General features: G+C 46.7%; 2 protein-coding genes across 3 annotated transcripts in view; one reads left to right on the top strand and one right to left on the bottom strand.

Annotated features, from left to right (window-relative positions):
- The window catches only part of prpsap2 (phosphoribosyl pyrophosphate synthetase-associated protein 2), a 46,282-nt gene that overhangs the window by 881 nt on the left and 28,392 nt on the right, over positions 1–17,009 (top strand). The gene's annotated exons all lie outside the window — the stretch shown is intronic.
- On the bottom strand, positions 1,673–16,264 carry LOC311031138 (sphingosine kinase 1-like). Of its 2 annotated transcripts, XR_014599047.1 has the most exons (6): positions 15,514–16,264; positions 10,234–10,383; positions 7,066–7,160; positions 6,558–6,673; positions 4,684–5,926; positions 1,673–4,615 (listed from the first exon to the last, which is right to left on the bottom strand). XR_014599047.1 is itself a non-coding variant. In XM_084037266.1 (5 exons), exons 1-5 carry the CDS (start codon positions 15,938–15,940, stop codon positions 5,017–5,019), a joined length of 1,698 nt encoding a protein of 565 aa, XP_083893392.1. In that variant the 5' UTR covers positions 15,941–16,264; the 3' UTR covers positions 1,673–5,016. The 2 variants fall into 2 exon arrangements, 1 of the variants encoding a protein (XP_083893392.1); XM_084037266.1 differs by having other exon boundaries at positions 1,673–5,926.

Here is a 17,009-nt window from a genome sequence, read left to right on the forward strand (position 1 = left end):
ATTCCTTTACACGAGTATCCGGGAGGTTGTTTAGATGATTGTATTGCTCTCTACCACATGACGACAGTAATACTGCATACCTGCAGTGAGTTTCATGATTTAAGAGGACATGTGAGGATCACTTCAACGTGTTTGTGTGATGTGTTAAAAGTCGACCTGCTCTCTATCCTGTTTGTGTACTTTGTGTTTGAGGTGACCTTCATTGTGACTCGTGTTTGAGGCCGTCAGGAGCCGGTGACGGCGAGCGCCGAGCCGAGACAAAGACAGGACACGCCACAATGATCTGTGGCTTCCTGTGGAACAATACTTCAGCAGCCTTTCTAACAACTGCTCAGGGTCGCTAACACACACACACACACACACACACTCTCACACACACACACACACACACACACACACACACACACACACACACACACACACACACACACACACACACACACACACACACACACACACACACACACACACACACCAACAAGCCCTTGTTAAAACTACTGCAACTTAGACTATATTGCCATCTGCAGGCCATTATATTTCATGGCTTCTTATACCAGAGATGCATTAGTTGCCGGTTCATGAGAGCGAGTGTTCAACACTCCGGTGATAAATCCTTCAATTTGTTGCATATTGATTGAACTTTATAATATCATTTGTTTGCTGTAGTTTTAACAGACTGTGAACCTTTATATAATATCTAGTGCAAAACTTTACATTCAGACGCTTTAAATATAAAGTCAGGAAGTAAAAATGTGCACAAGAGAAATTAGTTCTGACACAGTCTCTGTCTCCCCCTGGTGGAAGAAGAGATGCACTGCAGTGACTACCCACGATACCCAGGATGCACTCTGCTTCACCACAGGTAGATCCTCACACCTGTATGTTGTTGATCTGAGGGAATTTAAACACGTTCCCCTTTGAATTAGGTGGACTCGATGCTCCACCAGTAAGTTTAGAGTATTTAAAATACGTCATACTTTATTAATAAGCAGCTTTGACACTGTGTTATTGTGTGATATGCTGCAGTTTGTATGGATATAGAGTTTTAGTGGAATTACTTTTTTATGCATCATGTCTCTCTGTGGGTTTGTGTTTTATGTTGCAGTTCTCAACTGTATTTATTTATTATTTTGCATGATACTAGATATGGAATCCACTTTACTTTACATATACAAAACCCATCTAGTCATCATTACTTTCCCTTAAAAGGATCCGATATACATCCTCACAGCTGTTCCCATTTCCCTCATCAGCTCTGGCTATTATTTTCCCCATCAGATACTCTCAACACATATCGCTCCGTTGTCTTTGTTCTGTTTTCACTTCATCAGTCGAGATGTTTTTTTTTTTCTGTGTCACCTGCTCCTGTATTACAGGTGGACCGGGCTGTAAACAGCAGGATGAACTCAGTCATTGTTAATGACCAAGAGGCTTAATGGCAGACAGAAAATCAGCACAGCAGCTCTGATGAAGTGCCAACAGAACACAGGAAGCAGCGTGGTATATGAGGCCGAGAGGCTGACGAGGGAATGAGATGCAGCCGAGGGGTCTGGGTGGGGAAGCTGACGAGGGAGGGGGGGCAGCTGTGTGGATCAGAGGTGATGGGGAAAGTCTGAACTAGAAATGTGTCTGAAGAGAGACATTATCAATAATCAGCACAAAAAATAAGCCATTTTATATATATATGAATATGTTTATTGGTCTTTAAAAAACTATTAACGAACAATTACAAGAAATAAAAAGATGATGAATACCTGGTCCACAGATCACACAGAATCCGTGTGTAACAGTGAAGCATAGCTTCCTTCACAATGATTCAAATGTGACAATGTCACGTGGTAAATAATTTAATTCCTCTCTTCTTGCTGTGCGCCACCTATCTGCTGTCTGGGGTAATGGCTAAGGCACTCTGGAGAAGCGTTTCCCCCTATTTGCACGAGTGAAAAGCTGCAAATACGTGGCACACTATTTCCTTTTTTTGGGGGGGGGGACAGAATAACACATTCAAGCATGGATCCCCTGATCTACTGCACTAAAAGCCACTTTACATCACCAACATTAAACCAAACAATGAACCAAACATTCATCGCCTTTAACAAAAACAAGTCAGATTCATAAAAACATCTCATTGCAGTTTTGTGACATTACTTTAACTCATTCATAAAATGTCATAAAAGTACTGACCAAGACAAGTATGTGTTTTTTAAAACTGCTGTTGCATTAAAACAGAGGAACAAACAATTTAACAGTAAAGTACCATAAGTTTAACAGTAGTGTATCGACGCCTTACACCAAGACGTCCACATTGATTATTATCTGCAGCTGTGCTTCTATCTATCTCTCCTATCGAGTACATTTCTCTCATGATTAATTACAATAAAATGGATGTCGGCTTCCACTATTGAAGAAATGTCTCCCGCAGCTCAGAGACAAGAAGCAAGAAGAGATTGCATCGTTAACGACATGAGGATGAGCGTGCGTGAGTCGTCCAGCAGGGGGCCCCCTCGCTCCAGATGTCTGCAGCCATGACAAGGCATTTGCATAGCTCATCTCTGCCCTTTATGGAGATGTATGTGCTTTATGCATTTAGTCATGAACAGCTGCGGGTTCACGAGTGCAGCCTGCAAGACACGATAATGCATTCTAAAGCACCGGGATGACTTCGCTGAGGATGCAGTAATGGTAGAAAGGTAGAGTATGTTGTACACGAGTCGTCGCTATGACGATCACACGGTTCATGGATGATGTCTCAGAATGTAAAAATCAAGTTACAGTCAGATGAATCGGCACTGCAGTGAAGATGGAAGGGATGGGGGAGGTCAACTTCAAAGAGGGTCAGAATGGATTTTACCGCATTTGCAGGAAAATCATATCTTTGTGTCTTTTAATCCCCTCAACACAATCGACTGGTAGCCAACAGGGTCTAGGTTTTGAGAGGCAGAATGACGTGATGTAAAACTGATGTAAACAGGATCTTAGCAGGGGTCGAGTGTGCAGATTTTACTTTATACAGTCGGCCAGCTGACGCTAGCTTGCACCCGTCTGCAGGAATCAGGCCGAACATCAGGAGATGTTTATGCTACTGAAAAGTCTCCTTAGTCATATAGGATAAACTGTGTTATTTGAACGTGCATAATGCAGGTGGTGCAGGTTTTTTTTTTATTATTAACGCTCAACTATCTTAAACATGAAATCCTTAAAAGAAATATGAGAATGGTGTTTAAAAAACAGCCTCAAATCGGCCCCAAGCTTCTAGTTTTCCGTTAGTCAAAAGGCATCATTCAAATAAAGTGTTCTCCTGAGCCGAGTGGAACACCTCCATAACTCTCATCCGCTCCCTACAGAGACTTCCTTCCTTCTGTTTGCATTTTGAGAAGATTTTTAAAATACGCTTCATCCAGCCGAAGCCAAACACTTTCACAAGCTCCGGGGGGGGGGGGGGGGGGGGGGGAAACCAGCAGGAAAATAATGTGCGCTATCAGCTCACTGGATTGACTGTATTGCACTCAGGATGACAGCGATGTATTCATCAAATCCTGAAAAAAAACGCTGAGAAGCAGCATTTCTTAGCACCACATTAGCCTGTCGACACTTTTGGTTTGTCGTTTGCAGATAGCCTACAGTCTATTCTACTTTGTTTACATTTGGGGGGGGGGGGGGGTATACTTGATGATTCATTTTTTTAAGGTGAGGAAAGTCTCTGAGTGATGATATATTTACCTGTGGGTCTAACAGTTCTGGTGTGGTCTTCGTGACCTGAAGTAAACTGGCGTGAGAGAGTGAGTGTATGATGTGGGTGAGGGAGGGGGTGGAGGGCTGATGATAATGCTAACATTTGCACTCTCCTCTGCTCCGGTTCACTAATGCTCACCACCGCGAGAGAAAAAAAAAAAAAAAAAAAAGGCCACACAGCACAGCGGAGCACTCGACTCCGTCCAGCTCACATTGATCACTGGAAGTCGACTGAAACCCCCTCTGCTTCGGTGAGATCGAACCGGTCCAATGAGTGTTGAGCACCGAAACTCACTCAAAAGCTTTTTCCTGTGATTAAAAATAAACTTTTTGCAGCTGTAAAGCTTCGTATTAAGGACACATTAGGTGCTCGTTAACCAAAAAAGGGAGGGAGGGAGAGTACAATCTTGAGATGGCGAGAGGAGAGAGAGAGAGGGGATCATATGCACAGGAGCAGACCATGCCCCTCCCCCTCACTAAGTGCTGCAGGGATGCTGTGCATAGGAGGAGGAGGGGGGAGGGGGGGGAGTGTGTTTATGTGTGAGTGGAGGCGGTTCCTACAGCTTGATGATGGTTGCAGATGAATAAGAGAACACACGGGACAGGAAGTGGCAGAGGTGTAACCTCAGCTGGCCATCATGGGTGCAGTATTGTCCGAGTTTATATAAGCTATGCAAAGATTAAAGATTTTTCAAACATCAAATCCCCGGGGGGGAGGATTTATATCCCCCCCAGTAAGAAAGCTCCTCGGCGATGCTGTCAGAGGGACTAAAGGGGCGTGGTTTCTTTCGCGAGCATCTCGGGACGAGAAAAATGTGCTTCTCTTCACGTGTGTCACGGTTATGAGGTCCGACAGCAGAGCGCACAATGCGGTCCTCAGCCGCTGCAAACACACACACACACACACGCGCGCGCGCACACACACACACACACACACACACACACACACACACACACACACACACACACACACACACACACACACACACACACACACACACACACACACACTCCATTCCTCTAAGCCGGGACCAGCCAGCAGCAAGAACAACCATCAATGGCTTTGACCCTGAATCAAACGTTGAGAGAGGGAGGGAACAGGAGGGAGGGAGGGGCATAAAAATAGGACAAGTTGTTACTGTAGAAAAATAGAGGAATTTCCAGAGGCTGATAAAATGTCTTTGGCACTTCTGAAAACACAGCATACAGAAAGACACCGAGTATTAAAAAAAAAGGCCAAACTCGAAAGCTCCGCAGCCAGAAGAAGATTACGATAATCCAAGTTCATCCACAAATGAGGCGGGCCAGCCCCGGGTGGATTTGAGCCTGGACGGGCCCGTACTCCACCATCTCCCCGTCCACCGTGATCATCCCTTGCGGGGAGACGGGCTCCAGCCGCAGGGCCTTCACCTTCTCGTACACCAGGTGGGGGCAGCCGCACGCCAGGTGGCCGCCCTTCTCCATGGCGAGGAAAAGGCGCAGGAGTGCCGGACGGGAGATCCCGGCCGTCACGTAGAAGAGATGGATCACCCCGTCGTCCGCCGTCGCTCCGGGGACCGTCCACAGGTCCTCGGCCAGGTGGGACTGGTAGATCGCCAGCACCAAGACAAAGTCCTCCTCCTTGACTACCGTCCAGCTGTCTGGGACTGGCTGGTCCAGACCAGGGAGCAGGGAGTCCTCCTGTGCCGTGGTCTTGCCTTTACTCGGAGTCTCGGGTCTCTGGGTGGTGAACGTGTTGTTGGAGGAGTTGGTGATCGTATGGTGGTTGGAGTTTGTGCTGTTGTGATTGTGGCGGGAGTTCTGGTTCGGGGAGGTGTTGGGTACGAGCCGACAGGGGAGGGAGGAGCAGAGGGACGGGTGCTGCGGCGTGGGAGGAGGGGGGTTAGCCTTGATGCTCCCTCTGGGAAACGTCGACGCCTCCGCGATGGGCAGATACGCCAGCCGGCCCTGGTAGACCCGGAGGGAAGCCAGGCGCACCAGCGTGCCCATCAGGAAGCGCAGCGCTCCGACGTGGCGGTACTTCTCGCTCTCGATGTCGACGTCGGCCACGAAGCCCCAGGCCAGCGAGAGGAAGGAGAAGAGGCGCTGCCTCGAGGCCAGGTGGATCGAGACCAGGTCCATGGAGCCGACCAGACCTTTGCACAGCATGAAGCCGCAGCTCAGTAAAAGCTCCTCGTTCCACGCTGGAGGCGACCTGAGAGAACGTTAAGCACACCGAGAGTTAACAACCAAAGCACGACACCACTGGTTAGCCATCTTGGATTTTGAGGTCGGGGTTGAAAGGGTTCATCTGACTTTACGAGACGGATATTTGACTTCAGGTGCCTTTCCTTTGTCAAGAGGAACGCAGCATTAGCGTCACCCTCTCCTGTCACTTCTGGTTGCAAAAAAACAAGATGGCGTCGGCCAAAATGCCAAACTCGGGGCTTCAAAACGCCAACTCTGCAAACCAACAGGTGACGCCACGCAGACTACGTTCACTTCTATTGGTGACACATTCGATGTCGTCCACACAGCCAGCCAGCAGGTGGAGATGACATCCTGGACCGGGTACTGGGTTGACTGGTCCCACAGCTGCACGCTGGACTATAATCACCCATAAAGTGGACGTTTCTACAGGCATTACATCATTCCTATGAGAGTTATCAGCAACCTGAAGTGACCTCTGCTTTTCTCTCCTCCCTCCTGAGGACCGATGTGCCCAGTCAGCCTTCGGCATAATTACACCGAAAAGGAGATAAATCGTTCTTTTTTAAGGCAGACGAAGGTACGCCTTCTGTACTGTTGGTCTATGCATTTAAATGACTCATTAATGGGCGACTCACTGCGAGTAGTGGTGGACAGAGGCCGCCAGGGCGTTGCCCGATCCCCCTGGTAGAATACCCAGAGGGGTCCGGATGGCCTCTTGCCAGTCTTCTCGCTCCATCAGGCCATTTATCACCTGAATGAACAAGAACAAACAGAAACAGATAATGGGCCTAAATAGGAAGTAGTGTGATGAGCTAATATTTGATACCTGCAGCTGTTCTGTACCAAGCTTGGTTCTACCATGTAACCGGGAGCAACGCTGGCTCAATATTTACACAGGATTTATACGATAATGTTTTTCTCTTATTCTGAACAATGTAAATAGAAACGGGCGATTTTATATCGTTTCCATCTGTCACTGATTGATTTAAAATGCTCAAATAAAAACAAATCAAACAAATACAACAACGTATTGCATATGGATTGCATATAACAATGTGTATTTAATTTAATTTTGTTTGAGTTGCGTGTTATCAAGGTATTCTAATTGTCATTTCATAATAAGCTGGGTCAAAGTCCGAACACCTCAAACAGCAGCCCGTCTCCAGACATGATGACCAGGGCGTCCCACTGCGACAGGTCGGCCTTCCTCACCACCTCCCGTGCGTGGTTCTGGTGCTCTGAAGGAAAACACGGAGTCAGACAAAAAAGAGACAAAACGGAGAATTTGTAGGACAAAATAAAAACAAGGGCAGAGAAAGAGACACGCTGCCTTCTTCGTCCAGCCTCCAGGGAGGGATCAGGGAGATTATGCAGAAAAAGAGATTCAATTTCCCCCTTATCGGGCCAAACATATCACATTAGCCCATCCAGCGGCTACTCAACAGCTCCGAGGCAGCTTAGCAGCCATGCAAACATCTGTGACCAACATATATCTGCATGTGTGTGTGTGTGTGTGTGTGTGTGTGTGAGTGTTGGTTAATGCGCCGGCGGACGGCTGAGCTATTTGTTCAGCCTAGTTTTATTGGCAGCGTCCTTGAGTGGGTCCCTCTGCAGGGGCTCTCTGTGGGCTCATCCTGCCAGCATTAAAGTCTACAGTCCTACCAGCCGAGACTCCCCAGAGTGGCGGTGTGTGTGTGTGTGTGTGTGTGTGTGTGTGTGTGTGTGTGTGTGTGTGTGTGTATGTATGTGTGTGTGTGTGTGTGAGAGAGGGAAAGCTTTAGCAAGAGAGTAAGGCAGACAAGTATTGATGCTCTGCCATCACGGAGGAAATATTTTTCCACTCCAGCTGAAGTATTGATCGCGGACAGAGCTGAAGTAAAAACAGTGTCGCTCTCCTTCCTGTTCACTTTGCTCTACCTCCACCTGTCCCCCCCCCCCACGGTGCTCCCCCTGCTGCTGCTGTTTGTTTGCCAGGGAGGCGGTGATGGAGTCTGTGATGCAGTGCTGTGCTGTTGACAGACTGGGAGAGTAACAGCACAGCGCTGCTGACTCAGCACTTGAAACCTGCGGGGGCTCCGGCTGATGCTTTACTTCCCGGCCACTTCCTTATTCAGAGGTCACCAGCCGAAACACCAACAAGCTAAACCTCAACAACGACTGCTTTGTGGTCCACGGTGGCCTGGAAGAGATCCGTCTCAGGGTGGCCTGCAGCCATGGACTACTACTGTTAATACTACTGCTACTACTGTTAATACTACTACTACTACTGTTAATACTACTACTACTACTGTTAATACTACTACTATTAATACTACTACTGTTGTTAATACAACTGCTACTGTTAATACTACTACTGCTGTTAATACTACTACTACTGTTAATACTACTGCTACTGTTAATACTACTACTACTGTTAATACTACTACTACTGTTACTACTACTATGGTTAATACTACTACTGTTAATACCACTGCTATTGTTGATACTACTACTACTGTTGATACTACTGCTACTGTTGATACTACTACTACTGTTGATACTACTACTACTGCTGTTGATACTACTACTGTTGATACTACTACTACTACTGTTGATACTACTACTACTACTGTTGATACTACTACTGTTAATACCACTGCTATTGTTGATACTACTACTACTGTTGATACTACTAATGTTGATACTACTACTACTACTGTTGATACTACTACTGTTAATACCACTGCTATTGTTGATACTACTGCTACTGTTGATACTACTACTACTGTTGATACTACTAATGTTGATACTACAACTACTACTGTTGATACTACTACTGTTAATACCACTGCTATTGTTGATACTACTACTACTGTTGATACTACTACTGTTAATACCACTGCTACTGTTGATATAACTGCTACTGTTAATATAACTACTACTGTTAATACTACCACTACTGTTATACTAGCCTATTAAGGCCATTTTTCCTCACCACTGTCACTGTAACTCTGCTCCTGGGGGATGTTGGGACTTAACTCTGAAAATCATGAGTGTATTCCCATCCTGCTCAATGTGTTAAAGTGTTCTGAGATAACTTCTGTTGTGATATGACACTATAAATAAAATTGAATTGAATTGAAAAACCTGCTGACATGGTTTTTACTTTACTAATTGTCATGTCCACTGTTGATGCACATTATGGCTGATAATAAAGACAATAAATAAACGCTTGAAATCTCAGGTAAATTCCGGTTTATTCCGCTTTAAATGCAGCGTCTTCCTCCCCGTGTTCCACTCCACCGCCTCCTTCTGAGGTTAACCAGGGTAAGGATGAAGCTCGGTACGCTGGATGCTTCATACAGTATGTAGAAGGTACACGCTGACACAAGAGGCGCCGCTACGTGTCCTTCCTCGGGCAACGGCTGCGTGATACATTCATCAAGAAGCGGGCGTGCTGGTCTAAATGGGTTGTGCCAGTTAATCCAGTCTGTCGCGTTTTTGCCTGGCTGCCGTATCCGTCCACAGAAGGCCCTCAGCGACCCACATACATTCATCCCCCCCCTCCTCACAGTTCTGCTCAGCCTGGGTCGACGTCAGTAATTACTCCGTCTTTTTTCATCACCATCCAGCTGCCGACCTTCCTTTAAGCCCCCAGGAGTCGGCACAAAGAGGCCGCGTGCCTGTCGGCTTGCTTCCTCAAATAAACAAACACACAGTTTCTCCCTCCTTTTCCTCCGTCTTTGATACAGTCTCACTTTGAACTGTATCATGATGTTCTGAGGCTTTTTTCTTACCCGTCAAATCCTGCCCAACAGGACTGGGGTTCGGGGGGGAGGCTGGTTGGGAGTGAAAGGCTAAATGCTGAGCTGTGTATGATTGTTTTTTTGTTCTTTTTTTAAAACGGAATTAAATCCTTTCGATGTTTCCCAGCAGCTCTTTGGTATTAGAGGTCACTTGAAGTTCACAGCCTCTTGATGACAGAAGCCAACACTGTTTAAGGTCACATGAAGCCACAAGCAACTCTCACGCAGAATGTGGAGCAGCTGGGGCGTCTGGGACGGGAATCGAATGTGTATCAGTGCTCAAGTGCTTGCAGATGTGGCCCGAGAATTTGGGACTACACGCATAATAAAATAATAATAAGCAATCGTGGACTCCGGGAGCGGAATTGCTGTCGAAAATGTGTTTGTAAATCTGGCAAGTTAAGTTGGTGACAGCTGTTAGTGTAATTGTCCCATGCTGAGGTTTAAGCCCTATGTGACCTTGACAAGGGAGTTAGAATAAGATAAATGCATGTGGAACACAGGTGTGCACGCGTCTGTCACTCACCTGTGATGACCAGTGTGTAGGGAACGGCGGCCTCGGTGAGCATGCCCTGCACGTGGCCCGTAAACAGCTGGAGTGCCTGGCCGCGGCCGCTCTGAGGGTTCACCAGGATCATGACTCTGCAGGGTCGACGCACCTCCGCGTACGCCACACCTGAGACACACGGGCGAGAGAGAGGGGGGGGGGGGGGAGATGAAGATGCCGGAAGACAAGAGGAGGTCTTCTTATGCACGATCAAATATTTAAAAGAATGTATGAGGACAGGCTCGTCCCTGAGGGGGAAAGAAGAGCATGAAACAGTCAGAGGCTGTGACAGCGTACAGACGATGCTTCATGCTAATGTGACGTGCGACTTTCTTCGAGGAGAGGGAGGGCTCACAGGTGCGTGTCAGTCGGGATGGCGATGATTATTTATAGCAAGACTGTGACATTTTATTAATCCCAAGAAATCCTCCTGTTGCATTATGTCAAAAAAATGCAAAGATATTAAGAGAGACGAAGAGAGAGGAGGGAAGTGTCTGTTCAAGGAATACAGCGACAGTTTGAGAACTGTTCGGGTTTGTGCAAATATGTATATACACACACAAAGGTCACCAAACAAAAAGGTGGAGAAGGATGTGAAGGCAGCTGTTGCAGGAGCTGATGGAGGAGTGGTTGGATAACACCTACTTAATGGTTGTAATGAAATGTATTGAAGATCAAATGCATTATTAATGCATCGCATTAATAGCTATGGTGTTGTGCAGGAAGAGTTAAAGTCAGCGGGTCATTTCAATGGGTTTCTGGTTAGATGCCGGACATAATGTCTGTGGTTAACACAATGATGAAGAGATAAAATGTCATTATGAAACATAATGAAGTCATGAGATCACGGTGGAGATCTTTTATAGCCTTTTAGCCAACAGAAATACATCAACCCTGCAGCACTTTCGCCTCATTGACTAAGGAATTATTTGTTCCACCTCATTATAGATCCAGATATTTCTGTATCTATATTTACATGCAGGATCAGGTTGAGCACCAACACAGTTAGCAACTAAAAAAAAAAAAGCATCTGCAGCTTTTTAAAGTGAATTCAGAGAGAGGATGAGTCTGGGAGGTGGATCTTCCAGCCGATGCCCTTGACCTTAAAAGCAGACTCACCAGAGAGTATCAGGTGACTCAGAGAGGAGAAAAAAAAATACAATCCATATTAGTCTGAGGACAGAAACGTATTCCCACCGTGATCATTTATGTAAATGCTGACTTTGGTATCAGAAAACGTTCTCAGGAGCACAGAGTGTGATGGGCGATTCAATTCCTCTTGCTCATCATGTAAATGAAGATGCCGTATTGTGACTCGCTAACATCTGTCTACCTCGGCCGATCCGACTACCTTCTACCTCATTTGGCCCGTGATGACAGGCCTTGGCAGCGGCACAGAAATATCTGAGAGAAAGGAGGTGTAAACCCGCCAGGAAGAGCGAGGAGAGAGCGCGAAAACACACACAGGCCCATGCCAAACCCTCCATTCACCCACACAGGGTCACCATTGTTGTTTTTTCATCGGCGCACAATGAGGCTTCAGGACACAAAAGGTCCTCTCTGCACTTCTGGAATATAGTAGAAACTGGCTTTTGACGATGAAAGAGCTTTAGAATCCGGTTTTTACACTCAAGTGTGCTGAGCTGGATGGCAAACCCTTAACAGACGCAGCTGAAAAGGTAAAAAACCCAAACTAATACGCATCAGCAGCTTTCCTCGGGGTCCTTTAAGGTCTTGTCCGGCACCTTTTAGTGGCCTGTGTGGCTCCAGGTCTCCCCGAATCACTGCACACACCTCGGACGATTCAAACTGAATAATGAATGGCGAAGTGAAGGAAAATGGTAATTCGCTCTGATTATCATGCTGCACCTTCAGACCCACGCTGCTTTATTCTGAAATCACCAGCCATGCAAGAGAATCGACTCATCAAATAACTTATAGAAGGTGGACTTTCTTAAAAAAATACTTGGTTTTAGAATGACGACACAGTCAGCATCTAGATAATGTAAGGTAGAGCTGAAACTGCATTAACTGAATGGTCAATCGACAGAAAACTAATCAGCAACATAATTGATTAGTCGTTAAATCATCAGATTCCGAGACAATGATTTTGGTAATAAAGGAAAAATACGAGGTCGTATTAGTCGCGCTTCTGAACCATCGATCTGTCAGGGTTGATGAACATGAAAATGCTGATCCGTCTGCAGTTTTATGAGATGCGATAAAAACAGCCCGACGACACATTCAACCTTCATGAGACACATTTCTGATATAAAGTCTTCTCGCTGACATCTGGTTGCAATAAGTATTCTCACTGTGTAAAGGCAATTTATTTCTGTTTGGGGATTATTCATGATTCTGCACAGGAATTTTATCAGGAGCCGACCTGCTTTCAACCTCAGCGACAACTTTATATAGACACCATGTGTTTGTGTGTGTGTGTGTGTGTGTGTGTGTGTGTGTGGGTCAGGAATATAGATAGATGGGTATGAGGGTGAATGTGAAATCTGTCTGTGATGTGATGTGAGATTCCTGCAGGCAGATGCTGCCCATCTCACCTCAAACTTTCCACTGCAGTCAGTGTGTGTGTGTGTGTGTGTGTGTGTGTGTGTGTGTGTGTGTGTGTGTGTGTGTGTGTGTGTGTGTGTGCATTTCACAGGTACAAGTGTGTGAACAAAGTTTGGCAGCCGGGGTGACAGGCAGCCAGGATGTGACGGAGTCGAGCTGACAGAGTCGAGTTGTCATCTCGTTGCCACAAGTGCATCCTGATTGTTAAAACGTGCTAAATAAAGATGTCTCGTACTGCAGGTGGGATTTGTTACACCGTGACTCCATTCAAGTCTTTTTCCAGGAGTAAAGACTGGACTGATGTGTCTGCAAACAAGCTGCATTCCAAGGTTGGGTGAGGATTTCCAAAGGGTATAAACACGACAGCCCACTGAGGCATCACCAGGCTGGCGGGAGGAGGGGAGGGGGGGGGGTGTTGACAGGCCATTGGGGCCGCGTGTCACAGAGCAGGAGACGAAGGCTCCCGAGGGACAGAGATGTTGGCCGGGGTGAGAGGTCGCCTGGTGACGCATTTTTATCTCTCATCTCCTTCAGTGAGGAGGCTTCAGCAGAGCCGGGGGGGGGGGGGGGGGGGGGGATCACACACACTGACAGACACACCTGACCCTGCGGCTGCTGTGGGAGCTGGACAAACCACAGCTTTTCCTTCTCTTTTACACAGCCTGTAGGTATTTGCTGTTTTTTGGAGGGTGAACTGGGGTCGGACACACACACAACAACACCGGAGCACAAATTAAATCATCAGAATGTATAACTCTACAATAAATAAACGCCCGAGGCTGTAACTGGCTTCCCACCAGCTGCTCCAGAAGCAGAAAAAGGACACGTCCGGTCCCAACAAGGCAGCGACTCGTAGTAAAAGTCAGAGTGAGTAACCGTCATCTCATTCTCATGCCATCTCAGCGTGGATCCTCCAAGCAGGGGAGATGCTGGAGCTGGAGCTGGAGCAGACCATTAGCGTCCACAAGGACCGTATCATAATCTATGCACTTCATTATTTACGGCCCATTCCTTCCAGTGAAGCTGCAGCGACAGTAGAAACCTTTTGCGAGAGTATTGATGCCTGAAATAATCAAATGAGTATAGTAGCCGCAACCTCATTGTAACCTTCACCGTGTTTATCCACTTTCTGTCCCGGTGAAAGTGTGTCACTCCGACTAAACACCAATCTTTAATCCCACTTTTTTTCCATCTGCAACACCAGATGAGATGACACGCAATTAACGTTGGGGGGGGGGGGTAAATACACAGTGAGCGGGATTACAGCTGACCTTCACACACCTTCCGGCGAAGCGGCGATTCGGCTGCGTCTATAACCACACCATTACTCATTTAAATCGCATATCGCATTCTGTTAAATACTGTATTATTGGCTGGCCTGGATCCTGAATGCTAAAACAAGCTTATAAATTAATGATATCATCACATCGCGTTCAAAAGAGGAACACACACACACACACACAAAAATTATTTAAATCTGGGATGAGATGGAAAACTGTTAGATGTCTGAGAGCCGGTTCATTGGTATGATTTGCAAACCTCCCAACCTGGAGCTCTTTGATGAGTCCAGTGAGAGGGCAGCGATGGGGAGGGAGGGGGAGGGGTGGAGGGTGGGGGGGCACCCAGTTATATCTCAGGTTACCATCTGTATGCCTGCATGGCTGGAAACCCAAAACTGCTGCTGGCTGCAGGCCAGTGGGAGGCGATGTTCCCCCATCACACAGAAGCCCAGTGTGCACCTGGAGGCGGACTCCTTATCCCCGCCACCAACACTTGCCTCCATCTTTGGCAAACAACATTCCAAATTAGTCACCGTCGAGTCAAATATCCACCTACTCTCCCACGAAAACACGCTTCGGATTTTAAACCTGCGAAATATTTCCCATACGAGTGGAAGGAGATCAGCTGAACTCACATAGCAGATTCTGAGTGTTAAATCAATTTGGGGACCCAAACAGCTTTGTCTCATCATCATCACCCCCACATGAGTGATAGAGGGAATTAGCATAAACACTTCTCATCTAGTATTCATGTTAATTACTGTCTACCAGAAGCACAGAGGAGCTAATGAGATCGGAGGACACAAAAGGGAACCTGAGGAGGGTCTGCATCATAAACAGAGCGAGACGTGATGAGACCTAATTAGAGTCAGCTGCTCGCAAGAAAAGAAAGCAGGATGAAAAACAGGCTTTGTTTTGATGTCATTTTCCCACCCGTCAACGATAAACTCTCAGTGGGGATCTACTGAGCAGGAGTAATGAAGCCTGGGCAGCAGCTACCTGCTGACAGAGCATCAGTGGAATCTAACTTTAGTGATCGGGGTGTGTGTGTGTGTGTGTGTGTGTGTGTGTGTGTGTATGTGTGTGTGTGGCAGCCTCCACATCCAGAATCATCCCTCCTATGGGGCTGATGTTTGGATGAATGAATGCTGACATGTGGACCCTTTCATGGCAGGTGGATCACCAGTTTATTGGGAGCAGGTTGTGGAATAAGTGCATCCTCTGTGCTTCATCAGTTTCTGGCAATAATTCACTTTAGAACATGTGTGTCATATAAAAAGAAAAGTGAAATAATTCAGAATACATTGTATTGTATACCATTCATATTATCATATTAATATGTCCCTTCCTTACATTATTTGTAGTCTAAAGTTTCATGTTGACCCCCCTCCCCCCCTCCCACGGTGCTCACCGTCTCTGCGGGGCGCCTGCAGCGCGGACGCGTCCCTGATGGCACGAGCCCACCTCTCAGCCTCCTGGAGGTTCGCGAGCGGGTCCTGGACCAGCGCGACCCGAAAGCACTGCTCCGCTCTCTGCCGGGCCACCCCGGCGCTCATCCAGCGCCTCTTGAACGGGTAGAAATAGGCTGTGAAGTAGGCGCCGACGTCCGCGCCCTCCGGCCCTCTGTGCGCCCGGCACCCGACACAGTCGGTCAAGTTGAAAACCACCTTGGTCCGGCCGGGTGACGAGGAGATCCTCTGGACGGTCAGGGCGCGCTCCGTCAGGCTCACCGAGTACCGGACCCTGTCGTTGAGCGTGTCGGTGAACTCCCCGTACAGCACGCCCACGACCCCGTTCCGCTGGCGGGACGGGTCCGGATCAGAGGCGTCCTTCTGCATCCCGCGCGGAGAGAGCGACGCGTCCCGCAGGCCGGTGTGCGGATGGCGGCGCGCTGCAGACTCCGCTCCGATCCGCCTGCTGATGTGGGACCCTCGGAGTGAGACGGGAACAGCAGCCGCGATCCTGGTCCAGAGTCTCTCCCTAGTGACTGAAAGGGGAATGACAGGGGTGAGCGTCCCTCTCCACTTCAACTACACCCAACTAACCAACACTGTTATCTATTAACAGCTATGACGACAAATAATCACCTACTGCGCCTCTATATTACCGTCTGGATATAATACAGGACATAATATTTATTTAAAATAACCACGATGAGACGATCTGAACTCAAAGTCTATTTACAACCTTTCCAGGTGCTTTCTGCATCAGAATCACTGATTTGTTTTCTGGAGTTGCTTCGTTAAATAAATAAAACTGTGAAATAAATTAATCATCTGCTTGTTTGTCTTACCGGGCTCCATTGTCTCGTCTTTAAATTGTTTGTCCCTAAGGGAATAATTGGCCCGCTGGCCCGATTTAAAATTACGCTTTTACTTCCGGGTTAACCTGATATTATCAAAATGTTCTTTAGGCTCACATTTTAAATCTGACTGTATAATTATTTAGCAATACTTCATATAATATTCATCAAGTTGTCCCTAGACTGGGTATAAGTCTGTAAGTGGTGTTTTTGTTTTATTCTCTCCTTGTCCTGAAACACACCTGTCAGGTATGCATTTTGGTTTCTTCCAATTATGGTGGTTCATTCCGGTCCTATTTAAATCCAGGTGTTTTGTTAGTCAAGAATCCTATGTGGACAGTCTGCAAAATCTATTTTCTCTAGTGTTTCTTATTATTTTTAAACTATCAATTAATGTTACTTTTACTTTGCAAATAAAAATCAATCAGTCCAGTTTATGTTATATGTTTGTGTCCTCATCATAATCGCAGTTTTTACAATCCTTTTGTAACATGTGTTGTTAAATTACAACTATATTGAGTCCACTTTTTTGTCTTTTTTTTTAGCGAGCAAATTGAATAAATTGGAACTTTTACCACGCCCAGCGAGTAGTCACGTGGGGCGTG

Source organism: Eutrigla gurnardus (assembly GCF_963514095.1).
Source record: "Eutrigla gurnardus genome assembly, chromosome: 20".
Taxonomy (NCBI): Eukaryota; Metazoa; Chordata; class Actinopteri; order Perciformes; family Triglidae; genus Eutrigla; species Eutrigla gurnardus.

What these genes read in the sequence shown, in the direction of transcription:
- LOC311031138 (XM_084037266.1), bottom strand. Translation starts at nt 15,940, where the DNA reads ATGCAGAAGGACGCCTCTGATCCGGACCCGTCCCGCCAGCGGAACGGG. An exon ending in GCAGGCGCCCCGCAGAGACG is followed by an intron (nt 10,384 to 15,513) that starts GTGAGCACCGTG and finishes CGTGTGTCTCAG; the next exon opens with GTGTGGCGTACGCGGAGGTG. An exon ending in TCTGTCCACCACTACTCGCA is followed by an intron (nt 5,927 to 6,557) that starts GTGAGTCGCCCA and finishes ACGTTCTCTCAG; the next exon opens with GTCGCCTCCAGCGTGGAACG.